The sequence below is a fragment of the Etheostoma cragini genome, chromosome 12 (assembly GCF_013103735.1).
Source record: "Etheostoma cragini isolate CJK2018 chromosome 12, CSU_Ecrag_1.0, whole genome shotgun sequence".
NCBI lineage: Eukaryota > Metazoa > Chordata > Actinopteri > Perciformes > Percidae > Etheostoma > Etheostoma cragini.
The window spans coordinates 23,819,570-23,843,748 of NC_048418.1; the positions used below are offsets into that span (position 1 = coordinate 23,819,570).

Below are 24,179 nucleotides of genomic sequence, written 5' to 3' on the forward strand. Positions count from 1 at the left end.
CCCCCCCCCCCCCCCCCCCCCCCCTTTTCAACAACAACAACAATTTATCATACAAGTCCTGTGTAGAGAACATCATCAAGGGCACCTCACAACCTTATTATTTATTATTTTCCTTACCATTTAATCTCATTACTGTGCAATATTTATTCTTTTGGTACACTAAACTATATTTCTGCATAACATGTATACAAACCCTTTATCTCTCTACTACTTTATATAGTCTATATATATATATAATTGCTCTAAGGACTGTGCTCCACATCCCCCCCCCCCTCTCTTTTTTTCTGCACTACTTCCATTTCACATTTTACATTTTTATATTGTTCCTTCAATCTCATTGCACAGGTACCGCACTTGTTTATAATGACAATAAAGGCATTCTATTCTATTCATATAAAGGTAAAACATGCAATACCACCATTAAAGTACAATGTATATACTTACACACTCTCCTGACCGACTGTTGAAGCAGTCACTCCTTTTATTTGGTTGTTGGCATTTTCCAGACTTTTGTTGCGTTGACCTGTGACAGTGGTAACAGGTCTTCTCGTTGAGAGATAATACGGTCTCGGCCTGTTTTTGCCATGAAGATGTTGGGAGATGCTTTAACGGGGTGCACTTGTCAGGAATGGATTTTCTTTGTGAGCCGTAAGACACTCCCCCAGGTTAGAGTGGACAACCTAGACACTATGGCATGGGCAGGCACTCTGGGTCCGGGCCTGCCCACTGAGTCACCTGTGCCCACCCTAGACAAGCCTCCGTCCCCAAAGTCGCGCTAGCTAAATGTAATGCTGTGGAGGATAAACCCATTGAGGCTAGCATTCATCAAGACATGTAGCCTACTTTGAATGTAAATAACGTGCCAAATTGCATGAAAAAGCAATTTTTTATTCCGCTGGAACACTTTGCTTTCTTTCTGTTGGCATTTTAAACTCCAGTGGATTAATGAGGACTATGGTTACCTGGTCCTCAGATCTCTGCAGGGTCAATCCAGACAGCTAGCTAGACTATCTGTCCAATCTGAGGACTATGGTTACCTGGTCCTCAGATCTCTGCAGGGTAAATCCAGACAGCTAGCTAGACTATCTGTCCAATCTGAGTTTTCTGTTGACGACTAAAACTACTTCTGAACGTACACATGTTCCACCAAACTAGTTCCTTCCTGAGACTATTTTGCATTTTTATTGGCCAATAAAGCACCCCATCCTGGAATGCTATGTGGACTAGCCAGACTGTCCTCCGCAGCGCTGTGGAGGAAGGTCAGGCAATGCGAGACTACATTTCCACTGACCTGCTGAAAAGTTGTGTCAATGACTTTTCCCATGCTGTTTCCAGATCGTTGATTCAGCCCACCTGAGCTGCTTCCCATGTAATGGAAGGCTATCATATCATATGCTATCAAGGCTATCACATGCTAAAAATAGATAGGGAGGATGTGCTTATCATTTTAAAATCAGCCTGATCAATACACCGGCTGGCGCTGCCTGTTATGTTTACATTGGGCCTGCTCACATAGGTTCATGCCTCATGCTTTGTCTGCATTTCGGGCTATTTAACTCCAAAGCAACCACACTAAAAATAGACTTAAAGAGCTAGCATAGTGACATTAGGGCTCAGAGTCAGGGGCCGGTGTCAGACTGTTGCCACCCGACTTGAGTCGAGTGCAGATGTGAGTTGCGCAAGCTCAGATTTAAATGGTTTACGGTACAAAGTGTCACAACTGAAAGTTGTGAAATCCATAAAATAATGAACTTTTTTTCATTTTCAAACAATTTAACAGAAGATGGAAATCAGGATTTGTGTTGACCTTTTTAATTTGACTTGCAGCTTTTCCACTTCAACCTCAGCTGATCCTGGGTTGAGATGCTGCGCCAGCTCCTTTTTATATGTGTGTGGATTTCTACCGAGAAGATGCTTTAACGCATTCAACTCCAAACCCTCCACATCCTTTCGCATTTGGAGTCTTTATTCCTTATTTTGCTGCCTTCGCTCCTTCCTGTTTCATCCCTTGATTCCCAGTTTCCAGCACTCAACCTGACCTGAGCCCTGCACTGTCCTCCCCACCCCCCACTTCCTCCTTCACTTCCATTTAAACATTGAGTCATGAATTTATTATGCGAATCAAAATAGAGCAATGCCTCTTTGTCCCCATCCCTGCATGTCATTGGTCTAGAATGAATAATTCAGCCACTGTGGTTGAAGTTATGATCAGGAGGAAAAAAGGGAATTATTTTGGAGCCGTACTGTTTAGGCTATTTTCGAACGCCGAGCTGTCAGCGCCTTTCCTTCAGCGCTCATTCTTTCTTCTCTCTTTTTACTTGCTCCCTATCATTCCAACTCCCAGTTCACTTGCCATCACATACAGATACAGTCGAACAGATTCTTCTCTGTCCTTGGGAAGGACTGCGTACTAAGCAGATCTCGGCCTTTGTGTGCTTGTTCTATATGGTGAGCCAGTGTATGTAGTGTTCTTTCTTGGGTGTCTTTACAACATGTTTGTGAAGTTTGTGCATCTTCCAGTGCCAATCCTGAAGGTATGAATGGTGATTGCGCATGCTGTTTTTCAGATTTTCCTCTGAATAGCTTTGATGGCATAACATGCAACAGACAGTTTATTTCACCAGCTTTCTACTCAAAGACAGCCATTCATCTCGTTATGGAGTGCGTGCCGTCTCCCTCTCTTTGACTCTCATGCACAGTTTGCCGTTTTTAGATGTGAAGTGACAGTTATTGAATGCCCAAAAGGAGTTTCACAAGCATGCTATGCTACTTCACAAAGAGGAACTCACAGGAGAGAGGCTAAAGTGCTTAGCGCTTATTTGGGAAGCAGAACGGTGCAGCAGGGGATCCGATGACCCTGCAAGAGCCGGACAGGGGTCACCGAGTGGTCAACCACATACATGTCAATACATAAACTTCACATGGACAACAAGACAAATGCACCAGCTCTGTGCCCACATAAAGTCAATCATGCGCTTTGATACACACACATAGATGCAGACGCACACTTAGATGATTATTCGCGGCCTCCTGGGGCATCATTGAGACTTTTCAGCGGTGACCTTACTAAGAGGGAGAGAGATGAGCGTTGGAGGGAAAATGAGAGACCGAGAGAGAGTCCTTGAATTGTTACCGTACGCTCCTTGGGGAGAACTACTATCATCTCTGTGTGTCTTCAGTGCCAGAGTCCCACAGCTTGCTTTAGGAGCTCAAGGACCCTGGCTGCTCCCATATTCTCGTCTGCCTCACTTTCTCACTGATTTTTGGGAGAAAAATCATTTGACGAATCAATATTAAAGGGTTTCTTTTATCCGGTTGTAACGCTGGATAATGACATTCCTCCAGCGGTAGCCAATTCTCCAAGATTAGAAGATGAACCAGAGTATAAATGTCACTATCACTTGTCAGTTATGTGTTTTCGGGTTGTAACTACATCAGCCCTAGTCTATATCTGCGACGTTAGACTTCCGGGATTGCTACTGTGCTGCATGAAATTCCACCAGATGCATGTGATGTCCGTTTCCTTCTGTGTTCTTTATGTCAACATTTTAAACTCCAGTGGATTTATGAGGACTATGGTAGTTCCTCAGGTCTCTGCAGGGTAAATCAAGACAGCTAGCTAGACCATCTGTCCAATCTGAGTTTTCTGTTGCACGCCTAAAAACAACCTTTGAATGTTGAATGTACCAAAACCAGTTCCTTCCTCGAGGCTATTTTGCTGCGCCTCCGTGTGGATCTGACGCCCGCTCATGATGAGTGTGATTGGTTTAAAGAAATGCCAATAAACCAGAGCATGGTTTTTTTCCCATTCCTGAATGCTGTGTGGACTAGTCAGACCCTCCTCCACAGCACTGTAGAAGGGGATCTGGCACAGCGGGACTACATCATCCTAAATATGATAGTGTGTGTTTTAAAGTGAATTTCTTGTAATGTGGGTTTTTGACTGTCAGTTATAACATTACACTCACCCATGTTATTGTTGAGGTCTGTGGACCAGCCAGACCCTCCTCCGCAGCGCTGTGGAGGAAGTCTGGCGATGCAAGACTAGCGCAGACATGGACAGGCTAACTCCTAGTTACTACCGGTTGCAGATTGTCTGCGAATCCGCTCCTTGCAACACCCACCAGGGCTGGATTTGTTGCTGAACGGCTGCGGCCTTGACTGACGGCTGAAGTCTCGAGAACCCGCGAGAACTTGCAAATTCATGTAGAATAGAACCATAAACCCAACAACAGTTAGTCTCCATCCAGAAGAACAGAGGGGACACAACTCTGTGCTGTGTTTTCAAGGTGTAGTGCAGGGAAATATAATCCGCCGTGAGCACACTTTATTTTAAAAATTAAAAAACTGATCTTTTATTTAGTTTCTGTGCTTGACTTCCTGTCCCGCCCATCTGCCGTGTGCTGAATTGCTGCAGAGCTATCCGTCGTCCGGCAAAAGTAGAAGCTGCGTATCTGCTCCGGAGGGCTAGGGACCGCCGGAGCTGTGACGCAGCCGTTCCGCGGTCAGTGGAAATGCCCACATTGACTTCAATGGTAACGTAAGGACTCCGCCGCCGTTCCGGAGTGGTGGAAATTAGGAGTTATAGAGGCTGTCCAAGTGCTGGGACTCCAGATACTCTGCTGTCAAACAAATCAACAAAACACCTCTGATCTCGCCCCAAACCTGGCAACCTGTTCAAGCTCTTCCTACCTACTCATCATCCCTTCCATCTGTTTCTTTCAACATTATACCTTCTTGTTACTCCCCCAACATTGCTTATTTGTTCAACCACTTTCATGCCCTCTTTCTTATAGCGACCTTGTTCGGCAGTGTTTGCAAAGCCTTCACAACCACACATGTATATGTACAGTACATGTGTATGTGGGGGTTTGTGTATCCTCCTCCTGGGTCTCTGGTGAGAAGAGGATCCATGTGATGATCACCTTATGTCCTTTGAAGCATCATCTTACACACACAAAGCTGCACAGCACAAACACACATGTACACACATGCACACACACACACACATGCTCTGTTGGTGTTGTACAACCACTTTTCATACCACAAGCTGAACGTTTTCATCGGTCTCCTGCTTTCTTTTATTTTGCATCTCCATCCTTGTCACTCTCCGTTACTCTCTTCCCACGTCATCCATTCCTATTTTTCTACCGCCTTCACCCCCATTCTTCTGTGTTTCACACATCCCCCTCCCTCTTTCTGCCCCTTCATCCCCACATCTGAAACGGTAGCGATGGCTCCTATTGGCTGGATCAAAGAAATGAAGAGCCAATGAGCTTTCAGGCTTACAGGGTCATATTATCCATGACACACTGCCGTCTGCATCCATGCCATGTATGCATATGCAGTCTTGCATGCTTTCCCCATGCTTGTACATATAATACACATTTCTACTGCATATCAACATCCTTCTTGGGTACATGGTTTATTTACAGCTTGGATGAGAAAGAATGGTAATTTTATATTCTTGGGGATCATTTGATGTCATTTAATTTTAGAAAAAAAGAATTAGAAACTGAGTCTGAGTGTGACTTACCCACCATACATCAGTTTATGCATTCAGGTCAAAGCTATGTACATATTCATATTCATTCTCCCCCCATGTCGATCCGGCATCCTGCTGTTCTTCAAAGACTACCGATGGAAAGCTGTCACACTCCTCCCCTCCCCCGTCTTTCTCCAACTCATTTCTTTTCTCGCTGTTTACTTGCCACACAGACAGTTGCATATTTGTACCAGTCAGCCAGGCTGCGTTCAGTATACATAAACACATACAAATATATATTTTTCTTTTCTTCTTTGGACAGATGTGGCCTTTTCACTCACTGTAAAATGCCACTGACGTCTAGTGTTATAAACCCAATACATTTAAAATACAAAATTCCTCCCTGTGTGTTGTCGAGCAACATTAAGATTCCCGGGCCTCTCTTCTGGCATCTGACTGACCGTCAGACCTAATTTGCATCATTAGATTCTTTCAACTGTGGAATAGCTTTGACCTTACTCCATCATTAGTGACAGAGTGAGACAGTGTCCCTCTGTTGCCTCCTACCTCCCCACCCCGCCCGCTCTTTCCCTCCTCTTTCATCCATTACACTCACTTTCCTTCCCTGTCCTCCATGTCCATCCTCTCCTCCCCTGCTACCCAAATCCATCAATCGCTCACATTGTGGTTGCATTATGCAGCTCTGCTCTTATCTATTTCAATCTTAATTCTTTTTTTCTGCAGTCGTCTTATTCACGTCTGTATATCGAGTCTGCTGTCTTGGTTTGAAATTCCCTGTTTGGCTTTCAACCGTCTTAACGAGCTGGAGAATTGAATTAATTTCTTTTCTTCTCCATGCCAAAGGAATACATAACACACTCCCACAACACACACACACACACACACACACACACACACACACCCACAGGGTAAAAAGGGGCCGTTGCCTTTCAGGTGAGACGTCTCTAGGGAAATGCTTTCCTTAGCAGCAATCGCCCGGCCATCAACGCAATCTGCGGCAGCCCCGTTGGAAGTGAGAAGAAAGACGTGCTTTTACTTCCCAATGACTGACCAACCCTTGGGATTATCCCACCATTTTGTTATCTGGAAACTCATTAAGAAACCCACCAGAAAATGACCTCTCTTCATATCCAGTCTAGAGACCGGGAATCACAACTGTGATAGCAGAGTCTCCTGTTTGTGTGAAGGAGACGTTTGTCTTCTTTGGCATACAATATAAGACATCAATTATCAGCAGGACCCACACAATACTGAACTGACATGCACAAATGAGACAAATATTCTGCGAGTATGTTCCAAACGTGAGGACATACCGCCGAATAAAGCTCACGGCAGTGACTGAGCTTTTTGGAAGCATGTGTGAGATAATAAATCATCACTTATTTCAATCCACGCCATTAATAAGGCCACAGATCCCCAAAGGGCAAGTCTAATTCAAGGCTGTTCAGTCACTTGTCGGACTGTGTGTCGCTCACAATGATCGGTGTCTGCATGTGTGAAAGTTGTTTTTTTTCTTTTCCCAGAGACAGGTCAAGTTTGATTAAATGACTTTTATCTCCCTGCTATTCTTAACTATTTCTCTCTAACTTGCACTGTTGCTAATGGTGTAATAAGCCCCGCACTTGCTGGTTAATTACACCCCAGCATAAACAATTGCCACACTTAATGCTTTTCCTGAATACACTTTAAAAAAACAAAAAAAAGCCATGTAAACACAGGATTATTCACATGCACACACAGGCCCAATTTGTGTAGCTTTGGTAGTGCACGCACACGATTTTAATGACTTGTAAGTCTTCTCTCTGCCTCCCAGCTGGCAGGAGTCCAAACCTCTGATCAGCAGCGCAGGCACTTCATCGTTCCTGAAAAGACATTGTGGTGCACATATAGCACAGTATCACACAGACCAAACACACATCACAGCGACTCTGCTTAGATCGGAACCGAGAACAACAGGGGATTTTGTACATCTTGGAGATGGGCTCTGTTGTTGCTCCAACCTGCTCACTAATGAGGAAAAGTCCCATCCTGGATAACAGGACTACACTTGTAGTGGCACTGCCATACTGTAACTGCTGAATGCATTAGGTTTAGGAGAAAATTAGGGAAAATCCATCAATTAGGGAAACGTTCTTAACTTAACTTACTTGTGAGACACATCACAGGAAATGTCTCTTACGGACCATCCTACAATCGTGTCTAAAATGTCCATGTATATATGCTTTGAGTGTGTATGTACTGTACATGGGAGTCAGAGCTGCATGTGACACTGGTGGATATGTGTTTGGAGCTTAAACGGACTAAATTTAGCGATATTGTGTGGAGGGCTTTTGTGATGTAAACCCAACTGTTCCCCTTTTAGCCCTGGCATTTCACCAGTGTCTGCATGCCTAAGCCAAAATGGAGATTTATGTTAACACCTGCAACCCCATGAGTTCATTACTGCAAGAGTTGGAGGGGATAAAGTCACATCACATGGTAGAAATGGAGTATGTGGGTGCTAGAGTTGGGCTGTATCCAAATTTTGATCATGCACTACAGTTGAAACCCTCCAGACGCAACACCTGAGCAGAGACCATATGGTTGCGGGCAAGGTTACCCATCTGATAAGATGGATTCCAGGGCAGCACTCTGTTGTTTACTACACTGTGTGTGTGTGTGCGTGTGTGCTCTCAGTGTGTGTAGCCATGTGCTCGTGTTTGAGCCAGAGAAAAGCAGGTCAAAACACTGCAGGCGGTGAGAATCATCAACATATACAGCTAATTAAACTCGCCAGACCTTTGTGTGAGACAGAAGGAGCCATGTTCTCTAAATGTGATCGTCAACTACAACGCTCTTTGATTTCAACATGTTGTGAGTTTAGATGGCCAGAATAACTGTTAAACCCCTTCAGACCCACTATAAAGGAGACATCAATATGTTATGATCTCTGTTAAGGTATCAGATGGATTGCAATGCCATGTTGTGCAGATTTTCATGGTCCCGAGAGGATGAATCCTCATGCCTGGTTGGTTATCCTCTGACTTTTCCTCTAGCTCCACCATGAGGTTCACACTTGTGATTTTAGTGAAATGTCTCGTCAACACTGTAATCTGTACTGTAAACCCCAAAACTAATATTTCCATCGGCATCAGCTTTACCTTATACTTAGTGCTTCCTGCTTCTTACAGTGCAGACGCTTTGCTGCTTGCTTCTGCCTCTGCTTGCATATTTTTGCAGATAATCTTGCTTTTCCTCTGAGAGACACTATGAGCAGCGGCTCTTGGATACTTATAAATCACTGGACTGTACATTTTTGGTAGACACAGTGCCATATTTTATCATTTTTCTGTGTGAGCGTGGCCTAGCAGTAGCTCAAGCCTGTCCTACAGTGACTGTAGCTAAAGCTAATTAGCATCGTTCTTTTTAACATGTTAGCATACGTCAATGTTTGCATTGAATTTAAAACACCACTGTGTCTTAAGAAGCTGAAACTTGAATTACTTTAATACTAAAGCAATAGTGTGGGACTATTTTGTCTTAAGGAACCAATTAATACATTCAAGCCTTTGCCAAATGAGCTTAAAAGCTTAATAACGTCCAGACTCAAACAACTTAATTCTTCTGTTTCTTTGCAAACTTTTCTGATTTTACTGTTTTCTGTGTTCTCTCTTTCTATTGTATGATATGTGTTTTTACTCTTGGTTTCTGATGTTAAGCACTTTGGATACCTCCTGGTTGCTGTTAAGTGCTACATAAATACATTTCTATTGATTGATTGCTGAGTCTATCAGCTTCACAAAACTCCCCGTGTATTTTTCGGAATGGCTACGTTCACAAAATGATTTAGACTGGCAAAATCCTCGAGCAGCAGCTCGGGTGATGCGTTTAAAGTCACAGCTGATAAAGGACAGCAGCAGTGTCCGGCTTTGGAGACGACGAGGACATAAACATTACAAGATAATTACGTGAGGACTGGGGGTGGTGCACGATCACGGAAGGCTTGCGTCTTGTCGATGTGACGACAGTTACTTAGAATTCCTCAGGAGGGCGACAGAAACTACGCACTGTAGCTTTAAAAAAAAAACTAAATTTGTCATAATTGCACAGCCCTGGTAGCTCACTTGGTAGAACAGGCACCCATTTAAAAAGGTTAGTCCTCAACGCAGAGGTTGCGTGTTCTATTCTGACCTGCGGTAGGTTTTCTGCATGTCTTCCCCTTTCATGCTTTCGATTAACGGCCAAAATGCCTAAAACATTATCTTTAAAAAAACAAAGTGCTTCCCAGTGGTGGTGTCAGATGTTTTTTGTCTGAAAGGGATTCACTTGAGATCAGCACCTCTCTCTTTTTGACACCTGCTGTGTGTGGGCATGTGTACATGTGTCTTCGTGCATGTATGAATGGGTAAATTGCAATGTACTAGTCTAATTATTCATAATTTTACGTATCTTTTGATCATCCTTTTCTTCAATTATGTGAATGTGTGTATTAGGGTTAGTAATACACGGTTGCCACAGAAAGGCAACAGATGCCAACCAGTTCTTAAAGTCATTCATTGGATGCTGCAGTGTTTTGTTTTCCCTTTAATCTCACCATCCCTGTGTGTATACTCGTCACAACTGTCACACACAGGACTGTCTTCACACAGAAAGGAAAAAGAAGAAACAAAAACAAGGGAAGAAAGAGAGAGCGAGCGAGAGTAGCTTTACATGTAGGATTCCAGTTTGATCTATTTGGGTGCACAGGGGATTTCACATGAAAGCTGAGACACTGAAAAATATTTAACGCTTGGTTCTGGGATCAGGAATCCTTTTTTCATTGTCAGTTATTACTGTAATCAGAATGACTAGACAGGATCAACTGCTGCAGAATAGATGGTCGGTTGATTCGACAGGTGTATGGTTTGGTGAAGCATTCACAGACTTTCTCTTTCTGGTCTCTTTTGCAGTGAGCCAAGAGAAAATAATTACAGCAGGAAAAAAAATAGAAAGACACAATCCCTTCAGAGGATTGAAACATGCCCACACACAGACGCACACACACTTCATTGATGTTTGTCATGGATTTGATGATCTGGACTGCATAGCACAGCTCATTACGACCGAGAGGAAAATAACAAAGCCAGCATTGAGTGGGAGCAAAATCAAGCAAGAGGCAAAGTAGCACAGGACATCAAAGAAGTAAAGCACAAATGTTGCGTCTTTTTCAATATGCATGCTCTCAGGTGCACATTTGATCCAACATTGTACCCGTCTTTAGGAACAGCAACAGCATCTAGACGTCAAGTGTGTGTCCGATACTGACCTACACTTACACTGGTTAAGGAAAAGTAGAGAGACATTCAAAACCAATGAGAAAGTTAACTCCTGTGTCTTATGATTGATTCAAATTAAGAAGTGCATTCTTTTCAAGACACAAATATCTCTTATTGCAATTGTGAAATTTCAGAATATCCGGAAATTACATTTATTTCACATTTCTTTGCACGTGTGTAAGGTGTTGTTGACCTGATGTCACATGCATAGACCTTACTATTATATCCCAGGAAGATACATATTTCAGTGTGTGAGATAGATAGACTTGATTTAGATCTTTTAGAGCTTCTCTTAACCCTTGTGTTGTCTTCCCGTAGACCAACGTTTAGTTTTTCTGGGTCATAAGTTTAAGTTAAAACCTCCTTCAGTCACTTTTGTACATTTTTGTTGTTTACATTTTTGAAGCTTTCTCTGACATTTTTTTTTACAATTTTTGATTTTTTCTAAGGTTTCCAGATATTCATTCTCATTTTTTACAATATCTTTGTGTTTTTTTGGGACGTTTTTATTGTTTTTCCCTTATATTTCTCTCATTTTTTTCTTCAAATGTTATAAAATTAAACAAAAACCATGAATTCAATGAAAGTAGTGAGCTGATCAGTTATTTAACTTGTGAAGAGCTTCGTGTAGAACCATCCACGTAATGATTTTTTTACCATTTGGTTAAAGGAAACCCCAAATTTCTGATTTGGAAACTTTTTGAAAGTGAAAAATCAAATTTGACCCTGAGGACAACAGGAGGATTAACTTAAAACAGAAAAAGTCATTTACAAAGGTGACCATCACAGGTACTCAACCGAAAGGTCAAAACAGTTGGTAAAGAAACAAGAATCCATCGTTTCTGACGGCACCCACCCGCCCCTGAACTGCACCTAGAGTTTTGGACCTTGTGTGTGACGTGGGTGGAGTGAGGACTCAAAAGCAGAGATGGCCAGGCAGGAAGAGAGTGTTTCAAAGGTTTTATTTTATCTACAAAAACATGAAAGAATTGGAACACAGGATGCACTGGATAACAAAACAAGTCGAAAAATACAAAAAGGTCTAGGGGGGCGGAAAAAAGGGCAAAAACAGAGAAACTCAAGGGAAAACCCAGGGAACAGGAACGGGAATGAACAAGGGAAACGTCCTCTAGAACAGGCAGAAAAACAAAACTATCTGACAAAAGACGAGCGAAGCAAAGACATTAAATACACAAGGTAACGTGGTAACGAGAGGCGGGTGACAAGAGGACAGGGAAGCAGGTGGAAAACATCAGGTAGTCACAAGAGCGGGAAGACACGGGGTACAACTAAAGGCAGGGCGAGACAATAACAAGACTTTAAAATAAAACAGGAAACAGAACATACAGACACTCAGGGGAACACGAGACCGGACCAAGAACACAAGACCGGGGAGAAAACAAGATACAAACACCAGACAGGATCGAAAAAACCAAAGAAGGAGAAAAAGAAACCAAAGCCTACACTAACCCTAATCCTACCCTAACCCTAAACCTAACCCCCAAACCATAACATACCCACCATAACCCAACAGATACAAACACTCCTTTATACGGTCAGTCAGCTCACGGCTGAACTCGAACAGAAAAAGATCTAAAAGCTAGACCACCCAACCACGCTTGCTAAATACTTTCCTTTTCATGTTTTTACTTTTTATTATTACAGGTTTTATTCAACTGATCTTGTGTAATCACTGTTGCCACTGCTTCACAACCAATTGCCCCTGTACACACAACGAGAAGCTGACCTGATGCTAAACCCTTCCAGACTGTCTACCTATTCCTGCCTGAGACAGCTCCTGTCTGAATGCAGGGGCATTTATAGTGTGTGTTTGTATTCAGCGTCATGGTTATTTTTAGCATGATTAAAGTAAATAGTTTCGGGGTGGGGGCATGTGTTTGTTGAAGAAGTCATTTGAGGACGTGAAGAGATACTTTGCCCGTTAATTAACAAGTAGTTGTTATTTTTTTGTCTTCTGGGGTTTTTATCTTCGCTTGTTTTAGCTTTGTTGTGCTGTTCCTCTGTGGCTGTCAGGCATTGCGTTGTTCGTGATGCCCTTTTCATCCTACACGCTGATGTTCAGTTTCTAATGTGACTCTGGCAGACTTTGAAGCAGTCGGAGAACAGAGGTTGGAGTTTGGCTTCCACAGCTGGTGCAACTCTTTCGCTAACTAACTCTCTGTGTTGGTGGCATGTCAGCTTGCTGTGCTTCTCAGGAAAGATGCATACACACAGACGTCAGCTCAGAGAAATCACAGAGATCTGGGAAGTATGGAGGGGAAACATTACAGTAGGATGAGCCAGGAGACTTCTCTGGATTCATGAAACTGAGAGGTGATGCTTGCCCAAATGATGAAGAAGTGTGTTTATATTTAGTCAGCTGTAAGTGTGTGTGTGTGTGTGTGTGTGTGTGTGTGTGTGTGTGTGTACTCATTTAACTACATTTGTGGGGTCCAAAAAATAGGAATGCAGTATACTTGTTGGGTCTGGACAGCTTTGTGGGGGACCCCACAATTTTATAGGACTTTTTAAGAGTTAAGAATTGGTTTTAGGATTTGGGTTAGAATTAGGTTATGGTTAGCAGGAGGTTAAGGGTTAAGGTTAGGCATTTAGTTGTGATGGTTTAGGTTAGGGTAAGGGGCTAGAGTATGCATTATTGCACTGACAGGTTCCCACAAAGATAGCGAGACGCCCCGTGTGTGTGTGTGTGTGTGTGTGTGTGTGCGCTGTGGCTGCTCAGGAGTGTATGAGAGGATTGAGAGTGATAGTGTGGATATGTTACCTTGCAGCCTGTCTACACACGTGCAACGGCTGTGTAAAAGTGCCTGTGGGACCTGGGCCCGTACTGATCAAACATCAAGGATCAAAGAGCCACTTTGCAGTAAAATAGTTTTTTCTGAAAGTGAAGAATAAGACCGATTTATCACTGATCCTACTCCGACTCATAGCAGCATACAATATGATATAAAAACCTAGTTACCAGGGAACAAATTAAGAACTTACTGCTATGAATCATTAGTTAATGTCAAATTGTGTAAAAGAGTAGCTAAGCAAGGAAAGAATCAATTTGATAATCATTAATAAGTACTCTAATAATTCCTGATAGAGGACTTTTAGGGCCTTTTCACAAATGAAAGTCCAAACCAAGGTTCATTGATCCGGCAACTTTGGGTTGGGACAAAACAACGTCCTTCAACCATCACACACTTGTGTGTCCAGATAGTTAGAAGTGATTGGTTTGAAGACAGGCTTCCCCATCTCTCCTCTCTCTCTGTGTCGGGGACTTTTTGCTACTCTCTCCTTCTGCCACGGTTCGTTTTGTTCTGTTGTTGAGAAGCGAGACATGGCAACTTGCTTTCTGGATCATCTATTCCGAGACAAACGGAAACCTACACTGTACATTTCCTACCACTTAACAAGTAAAATGCTGATGTATTCTGGGCTCTGATAGCCGACAGCTGTCTGCTCTGAGCGCATTCACCGTCACTCACTCTCACACGTAGCCTGACACACTGAGCACCGAGCTGTTCCTCAAAGGTGGTTTTAAAACACAAGTAGAGCCTGCCAATGTTTAATATTTAACCATTTCGTTACTGTGCAAAATGTATTTATTTATTATTTAGTACTTTACCATTTAATTTCTTTATAGTGCAATATTTATTCATTTGTTATTAATACTTAACTACGTTTCCCATAATGTGTATACAAAGCCATTTTATAGATGTATATAGTTGCTCTCAGGACTGTGCACCAGCCCATCCCCTCTCTTTTTTTCTGCACTACCTATGCTTTACTTCTTTTTCTTTTTATATCATATTTTGTATCGACACTGTAAAGGGGTTGCTTCAGTCTCGTTGCACAGGTACTGCACTTGTGTATAATGACAATAAAGGATTTCTATTCTATTCTAGAAATGAATGAATGAATGAAAATGTTGTGAAAACGCCCTCAGACTGGGAGATCCTATATTAATGAATCATTAAGTAATGAACCAAGGAAAAAACCAATCAGAAGCAAGCATCTAAAGTGGTGACATAACTTTACATGTCCATGGTTTTATTTCAGTTAGACTAATAGCTAGTTTGATTTGCATTGAGAGATGATTTTATGGAAAGTATCCCATGCCAATCTCTAGGTATCGTGAAGGGTATGTGATGATGTGGGGGGTATTTTAATTCCAAAAGCCAAGGGAAATTTATCAGGATGCATAGTATCCTGATCCATGAAATAACTGGCCTTTAAAAATGAAAATGTGCTTTCTCTATGGGAATTTAACATAGGGGGGTGTATACTTACGTCCCCTGTATTTTAACATAGGGGGGTGTATATTTATGCCCCCTGTATTTTAACATAGGGGGGTGTATACTTATGTCCCCTGTATTTTAACATAGGGGGGTGTATACTTATGCCCCTGTATTTTAACACAGGGGGGTGTATACTTATGCCCCTGCATTTTAACATAGGGGGTGTATACTTATGCCCCTGTACTTTAACATAGGGGGGTGTATACTTATGCCCCCTGTATTTTAACATAGGGGGGTGTATACTTATGCCCCTGCATTTTAACATAGGGGGTGTATACTTATGGCCCTGCATTTTAACATAGGGGGGTGTATACTTATGCCCCTGCATTTTAACATAGGGGGGTGTATACTTATGCCCCTGTATTTTAACATAGGGGGTGTATACTTATGCCCCTGCATTTTAACATAGGGGGGTGTATACTTATGATACATTATTCATCCACAAAGAAAATTGGTGTCCCTAAAGGTTGGATTTTTCCTTTTTTTTAATTAAGGCATTAGGATCTATTTCCAAAAGATGATTTTTTTTCTATTGCTCTTTATTATGGGATCGTAAATTTATGAACAGCATTGTACCCCTCATTCACAGCTACAGGAGATTATTTCTTTAAATGCTTGTTTAAATACTAGATAGTTAGTTGGTCCAATGAAACATTACTGCAGCATTCAAGTCAAAGGTTTGTGGCTCTAATCAGCTAAAGGTCAAACCGCGCAGCGAGTCAATCTCAATCAGTTAACACTCGCTGCCTCAGTGACGCAGAGGAAGAGGATGCAGCTGCAGCAGGGTTGAATGGCGCTGAGCACCTTCATGTCTCTGCAAACTCAACGCTGACCAGCTCTGAAAAAACAACGCTCAGTTTTCTTGGAACATTCGGGAGCAGTGTTTCATGGTCTCCGGGTGTCGCAGTAAGGACGTCCAGGATGTGGACGAGCGACCGAGACTTTTTGAAAGTGTTTGTATTCTGTTTCTGAGTTCTTTCCCATTCAGGTTTTTTTTTCATATTGTATCTTTGTGTTCCCACGCCATGCATTGTACACGTTATCGCTGTATATATCCCCCTCTGTGAGCCACCAACCAGGGCTTCTTTCGTTTTTTTCCTCCACCTAATAACATTTTCCTTTGTTATCTTCAAGGCTCTTAAGTTTTTCCTTTGTTTTTTCTTTGCTTCCCACTTCCAATGTGGGCATTGGGAAATTAAAAAAAAAACTCAAACTTTGACTACAGGAGACACAAATAAACATTATTTAACCTTTTCAGGCTTACAAAGAAACTTTCATGTTGACTTGGACGAGTTGACATTACTTGGAAATAAATACGACCAAACTTTCCACATTTACTTGAAATCATAAATATCTTCTTTGAACATAACTCACCACAGTTGTTCTCCCTCCTGACTGTTAACTCCCCCTTCTCTCTCCCCCCATATTCAGTGCAGCTGTATTAGAGAGCTGTTAAGCTGTACTCCACACTTGACTTTGGCTTAAAATCAAGTGACAAAGCACAGATTTAAAATTGGACTGAGCAGTTAGGAATGGAAAGCAACTGTCAGCTTACCTCTGAAAAGTGTAAAACTTGTCAATTTTGCACCTCGGTTGGTTTGCAACAATAAAATGTAAAAGTTCTCTCAAAAAACCTGCTTACTGCTCGATTGCGCCTACATCACTGATTGTGTGTGTGTGTGTGTGTGTGTGTGTGTGTGTGTGTGTGTGTGTGTGTGTGTGTGTGTGTGCGCGTGTGCGTGTGCGTGTGCGTGTGCGTGTGCGCGTGCGCGTGCGCGTGCCTGTGTGTGTGTGTGCGCGTGCGTGCGTGCGCGTGCGTGTGTGTTTGTGTGTGGTGGCGGGGTCAGTGTGTGATGAAAAAAAAGCGAGACAAAGCTCAGGAAGCAGGGATGCGAGGGCTGAGGAGATCCCCGCTCTGCTGGCTGAATATAAAGGCTTTTAAAGGCTACCAGTTAATATGGAAGACCTATTTCTGGTCAAACACACTGCCACACAAACACACAACACGGTTATTTTGGAAGCCTCTTTTCTTGGCAACATGGGGTTTTTAATCAAGCTATCCTGTCTGTAAAATCAGGTGAAACAAGTGGTGTTTGAGACATCTGGTCATGGTCATCAGTGCCTGTGCAGGCTGACGGTGATGATGTATGTGTGATTGGACGGGGATGTTGTACCCCAACATCTGTTCATTAGGTCAGTTTCATACAACTTAGTTATTTTTAGCTTCTGGACTGATTTTCCTCCCATTCTTCCTCGCTGTTCTCCCTAGACAGCTGGCCTGTGGCAGAATATTTCTAGGGATTTTGGGACGTGCCACTGCTGTGGCCCTAACATCTGGCAAACATTGACTCACAGTTTGTAGTGTAGATTTAGGTACCCCTAGTGTGATTTTATGTGTATTGGCTGTCCAGATGAAGGAACAAGCTGTAAGACTAACCTTGAGTTTTTTTTTTAAAGGAGTAAAAACTAATAAAAAAAAGGTTATCCTCAGTATTTTCCACAGGAGTGAGAGTAAAGGTGTGTCTTCGGCTGCACACTGGACTCCTCTGGGTCCATGTGTTTGATAAAGTGTGTGTGTGTGTGTGTGTGTGTGTGTGTGTGTGTGTGTGTGTGTGTGTGTGTGTGTGTGTGTGTGTGTGTGTGTGTGTGTGTGTGTGTGTGTCCTTGAGTCCAGCAATGAGGACCTTTTCTGCCTTCACAATGTCAGCTGACTGATTCCTGCTACGCTGCCACTGACCCGTAGAATGACTATCAGGGGTGTGTGGAGACAGGCGGCATCCATCACAGTGCCTAAGGGCTGAGCGGATGTGAACTGACACACACAGGCAATATATATACTGCACTAGGGCTGCAACTGAGGATTATATTCATTGCCGATTAATCTGTCGATTATTTTCTCGATTAATTGTTTGTCCTGTCAAATGTCAGAAAAGGGTGTTGATCAGTGTTCCACAAAGCTCAAGAGGACGTCCTCAACTGTCTTATTTGGCCCACAACTCAAATATATTCAGTTTACTCGCACTGATAATGCTATCCTGTTGATGTTTACCAAGTATACTATATCACAGTTTAGCGTGTTAGCATGATAACATGTGCAAATTAGCAATACACACCTGAAGAATAGTGACCTAAAGGATTTTACAAGACATCCTCAGGGGACCACGGATGTCTGGAATATTTCATGGCAATCAATTTGATAGTTGCAGGGGTATATCACTCTAAATATCTCAATGAAAAATTTAAGCTTTGACTTCATGGTGGCATTACACCGTAGTCAGTAGGGTTCATCATCTGGGCACCATGAATGTGTGCACCAGTGGCGACTTCTCTAGTGCTACTGACGTGTCTCCTTAAGCCATTCCGCTCCGACTTTTGCATAAACAACAACCTGTGGCCTAATATTTCCATAACCTGGTCATTATTATTTGATGAAAGTACGCTACAGGAGCACACTCCAAAACTCGTCATACAAATATTCTAAGAACAGCTCATTTCTGGCACGACATTTTGTGCCAATCCATCCTGTAGGAATTGAAATATTTTACTAAGTAAGTGAAAAGTCACCGGGATTCACCCTCTAGGGAACATTAGTAGTGAAGTAAAAGGTGGAATAAGAGGAAATATCATTGTGTGCCACAAAAATGATCTAGCCTGTGCAGGGTTGTTAATTTTCTTTGTAGCTCGTTATTTCAGAACTCCTGTTTGTTTATCCGATCTCTCTGGGCTTGAGTCCACCGAGACGCTGAGGTTTGCTGTTGCGTTGTTGTGGTCATGATGAGTTGTTGCTGGTTGACAGTGCGAGGCTAATTCGTTTCTGAGAACTGGGTCAGTTTGTGCAGCGGTCCGCACAGCAGCTTCTCTCTGTCTGTGTTTTTTGTCTCCCAGCGAATGGAAAACCACTGTGCCAGATTTCAACCAGATCCTTAAGATATGGGATCTGTAAACAGTGTTTTCCAGACCTGTCACAAAGCTGTGGGACTTATCCACCCTGAGGCTTGGTAGATGAGACACAATCTCTGGAGGTTTTACTGCAGTTTGTGTGTGATCATGTGTAAAAATAACTGAGGATTGTGCATGTGTGCAAAGAATTTCGGTCCGTCGTCACTTAAACTTAGCTTAAAGCTCATTTCATCCCGGGTGATCCCATTGATGCCAACTCATTGAAACAGTCAGATATGATTAGACTTTCAAGAGGCCGTTTTCTAAATCCAACTTACAAGAAAGAGCTGACACAAAGAAAGACTGGCGACTTTTGTGATTACGGCCCATAAAGCACAAGCAAACCCATATTTTATTAATCCGTTTGGCTCTGCCTTTGTCCAATGCCAGCATCAGAATGCATTTAAACATGATACTCCCTGTTGATGATGACGACACATTCTCTCTTATTTCTACCTTGTCTGAAAGCAAAACCAACCAAGTAGAGCAAATAGTGAAGAGATAAACATCTGAGGATTCTGCATTTGTAACAGTAGAGCAAACAACTTTCCTGTTTCTACACTCAAGTATAAAAGTATTACTTACTTCTAATCAGACAGACACTGACTTGATCCAATGCCAGGTGCTTTTTGACTGTCCCTGAGTTAAAGCTGGTGCGTGGGAGAGATGACAGGTTGCCTGAAGGAATGTTAAAGCACGAGTGATTCATCTCCAGGAGGAGTAAAACGATTTTTAATTCATGCCCAGCAAAATGCCACGTCCTACCCATGTATGCCTCAACACATACCTGATAAAAACACACAATGTGACTTGAGTACACGGGGATTTAATCCACCTATTTCTTTTCACGTTTCATCGCCGCTGCGTGAGTGGCTTCCAGGCATAATGTGACTGTTGAGCTCAATCTGTGTTCATGCGTGGTGAAAATAAATTCATTGTGTTCATCAAAATGGAGCAGCGGGTTCAGTGCGGTGAGGAGAGCTGAGGAGAAGCAGCATGCATGAATTCAGCTGAAGCAAGAAGCTCCCTGTTCTTCAACTGAAACCACAGAAACCAAACTATCTTAAATATCTTACGCAGATCCGTGTTCCTGTAATGAGCTCCCGTCACTTGTATTTTAATGACGTGTCATGATATGTCTTAAACATTACTTAAACTGCAGGAAACATAGATCATTTACAGACGTGTGGATGTAATTTTCATGAGCTTGGGAGATGATCTTTTTCACATCCTCTTGTAATGTCTTTAATCATAATTTTTTTCTTCCCTCTGTTTCATCTTGCAGGTGTATGGTGTACTGACCCTGCCTGTGACAGGCGAGGAGTCAGAGGGCCAGGGCCATGATTGGCTCTCCTGGCTCTGCTGGGTGTGCCTTAGTGCCATGGCCGAGGATGTGGCGATGGGTCCTGGCTGCTTCTCTGGTTGCCGTGATAACGATGACGCTGCCAGGAAGAGGCCAGGCTTGTCCACCACGGTGCGAGTGCTCGGCTCAGCTGAGGTCGGTGTCGTGCCAGCGACGGCGCCTCATCAACATCCCGGAGGGAATCCCCACGGAGACCCAACTCCTGGACCTCAGCAAGAACCGGCTCCGCTGGGTCCAAGCAGGGGACCTGGCACCGTACCCGCGGCTGGAGGAGGTGGACCTCAGTGAGAACCTTATCGCCACATTAGAGCCCAATGCCTTTGCCACCCTACAGAGTCTTAAAGTGTTGAAGTTGAGGGGAAACCAGCTGAAGTTAGTGCCCATGGGGGCTTTCGCCAAGCTGGGCAATCTGACCAGCTTGGACCTGAGCGAGAACAAGATGGTGATTTTACTGGACTACACCTTCCAGGATCTGAGGAGTCTGAAACATTTGGAGGTGGGCGACAACGACCTGGTTTATATCTCCCACAAGGTAACCTCAACAGCATCTTCACTATACCATCCCTGTGTTACTAATGAAGAACTTCATGGAAGAACCTGTTTAATCCCACTTTCATTTTGACAGTAGTGGAATATACTGTGTGGTTCTAAATAAACAGTCATGCTAAGCCACTATTTGCCATCCATAGTGACGGTATCAAAGTTAGGTTCGGCTCAGAAATATGTGGTTCAACATTTGGGAAAATGAGCTTATTTGCTTTCTTGTCAAGACTTAAATGAGAGGATTGATACAACTTTATTCTCTGTATGCTAAATATGAAATGGAAAAATGACAAATTGTGGTTTTGTGGGGGGGTTATGTGTGAGGCTACTAATTGTATGGGTGCTGCTAGCAACCGCACACTGATGACCTTTTAGGCAGATTTTGTTACCCCTTGATGGAGCCAGGCCAGCTGTTTCCCCTTATGTTTCCAGTATTTGTGCTAAGCTACCCAACTAACAAGCCTAATTTTAAAATCTTGAGCTATTCCTTTAACAAAGGAAGATCATTTTTATCATGAAAAAGAGAAAAACAAACTTGAAAGTCCAGCAAGTGTGGGTGGGAAATTGTTGTCAAATTAGTTTGTAGGCACTTTCCACAGCAACCACGGCACAACAAACTCCCAGAATTTCCTCACGTCATTATTATTGACCTTCAGTTTTAGTCACCAGTTTGGTCGTCTACTGTTGGTGTAACATCACAGTTGAAAATTCCCTTCATCTTTCTGGTTCCCAGGCGTTCTCAGGGCTGTTGGGGCTGGAGGATCTCACAATAGAGCGCTGCAACCTGACATCCATCTCTGGCCAGACGCTGTCCTACCTGCGCAGCCTGGTCACCCTTCGCCTCCGTCATCTCAGCATTATTGCCCTGGAGGACCAGAACTTCCGAAAGCTCTCCAACCTGCGGGGTCTGGACATTGATCACTGGCCGAACCTGGAGTACATCTCCCCCGTTAGTTTCCAGGGCCTAGATCTCCACTGGCTCTCCATCACCAACACCAACATCACCTCTGTCCCCTCTGCTTCCTTCAAGAATCTGGTGCACCTCACACACCTCAATTTGTCCTACAATCCCATCAGCACACTAGAGCCCTGGGCCTTCAAGGACCTGCTGAGGCTGAAGGAGCTCATCATGGTAAGCACAGGGTTGATGACAGTGGAGCTCCATGCCTTTGGAGGCCTTCAACAGATCCGAGTTCTCAACTTCTCCTCCAACGACCTGCAAACTCTCGAAGAGGGCTCCTTCCACTCTGTCAACAGTCTGGAGACCCTCAGAGTGGATGGGAACCCCCTGATGTGTGACTGCCGTCTGTTGTGGATCCTGCAAAGACGCAAGACCCTCAACTTTGACGGCAGAGTGCCGGTGTGTGCGGGGCCGGTGGAGGTGCAAGGGGTCAGCCTCAGCGCCTTCACCGATTCTGCACTCTTCGATCACTTTACATGCCAGAAACCTAAGATACGCAACCGTAAGATGCAGCAGGTAATGGAGATGATTACATTTAGGTTTAATATTTAGCAACAAATGAATACATGCTCATGGTTTGATTACTGAGGTTTCACTGGCATATTTAGTTGTGTATGTATTCTGCTGTGTTTTTTTCACTCTCTTGCATTTATTAGTCCATGCACTCCTTGTTTCAACCTCCCGCAGGTGATCGCTCGTGAGGGCCAACCTGTGAGTTTTCTGTGTCGAGCTGAAGGAGAACCTGCACCTGCTATTGTCTGGATTTCACCACAGCGCAGACGGATCACAGCTAAGAGTTCAGGGCGCATTACCGTTCTCCCTAGTGGCACCCTGGAGATCCGCTACGCCCAGCTTACCGACAGCGGAACATACATCTGCATCGCCAGTAACGCCGGAGGCAATGACACCTACTTTGCCACGCTCACAGTGCGTGGCCAACCGCTGGATGCCGCCTCAGCCTTCTTTCTCAACCGCTCGCTGTACAGCGGCGAATTCTTCAACGACACAAATCTGAACAGCACGCGCGTTTATCTTAAGTTCACCTTGGACCTGACCACCATATTGGTCTCCACAGCAATGGGTTGCATCACTTTCCTGGGCGTGGTTCTCTTCTGTTTCCTGCTGTTGTTCGTGTGGAGCCGGGGACGTGGGCAACGCAAGAACAACTTCACAGTGGAGTACTCCTTCCGGAAATCTGAACCCGTCACCGGCAGCTCCTCGGGAGGGACCAGGAAGTTCAACATGAAAATGATATGAAACAACGCAGCCAGGGGTCGCTCGGGGGAGGCATGAGCACGTCCCAAAAAACGTGTTTGACACACGCAAACACACACAGCCACTGACTCGCAAAGAAGTGTGAAATCACAATATAAGATCCTGTCTATTATGGTTCTATTCTAAAGTTGAGCGCCCACATCAAAAACATGTCATGACACGATTTGGTTTAATTTGTGAATGAAAACAAAATAGTACCGATCTCTCGGCCTCTCAATGGTTTTATATTCAGCTTGCGGTGTAAAAGATGTTTGAATGATACTGGAAAGAACTACAGTATTAATAGACTTCAAAGAGCTACTTTCCGTCCATGCTTAATAAGAATAATAGAGGAGATAAGTTTTGGAAATTGGCATGAAAACTGAGCTGTGGGATACCGGTAGCCCTGTCTCTTTGTTCCAGTAATGAGATAATAAAAAAGATTTCCTCTTTTCTTTAAAATGTCCCTTCACTGTATTCTGTGCAGTCCGGGATTTTAAAAGATATCTGATACAAGGAGACCTGGCTACCATCCAGTAATACGATTTGTAGCAATGCTCTTCTAAAGTCTGCCTTGTTAAGAATCATGCTTGTAGAAATTTAAGGAGAAATCATTTAAGAGTTAAGTTGTAAGTCCTTACCACCGAATAAAACAAATTATAGACAAATTGAAGACAGTTTGAATCTGTTTTTCTGTAGAACATTTAACAGCCTCCTTCATCTGTTCTGACCTTGGCTGAACAGTGAGGGTTCTCCATTGACATTATCATATGTCAAGTTCAATGGATGTAAAATATGAACTGATATTATCGGATAAGAAGCGCTGGATTTGGACCATTCACGTAAATGACAAATAGACAAAAGATTTGGCCTTTTCCTCTTCGTCAGATTTTGCGACAATGTTAGCTGTGTGAGTTTGGGACGAGCGCACTGGCCGCGAGCTGCCCGTGGCCCGGAGGGTTTGGTTAGGAAGTCAAGCCCACCGGACACGGGCAGCCACAGTAACCGTAGCAAC

The 24,179-nt window shown here is 43.4% G+C and overlaps 1 protein-coding gene across 2 annotated transcripts in view; it reads left to right on the forward strand.

Moving 5' to 3' along the window:
• Positions 1–23,771, forward strand: part of LOC117954225 (leucine-rich repeat and immunoglobulin-like domain-containing nogo receptor-interacting protein 3) — a 32,720-nt gene extending 8,949 nt beyond the window's left edge. The window contains exons 2-4 of one of the 2 annotated variants that reach the window (XM_034887838.1): positions 20,329–20,938; positions 21,683–22,081; positions 22,598–23,771. In XM_034887838.1, coding sequence (XP_034743729.1) covers positions 20,384–20,938; positions 21,683–22,081; positions 22,598–23,167 — 1,524 coding nt within the window. In that variant the 5' untranslated portion in view covers positions 20,329–20,383 and the 3' untranslated portion in view covers positions 23,168–23,771. Of the gene's footprint in view, positions 1–20,328; positions 20,939–21,682; positions 22,427–22,597 lie in introns of both variants that reach the window. The other variant, XM_034887837.1, reaches the window with a different exon arrangement.
• Positions 23,772–24,179: the final 408 nt, after the last annotated feature.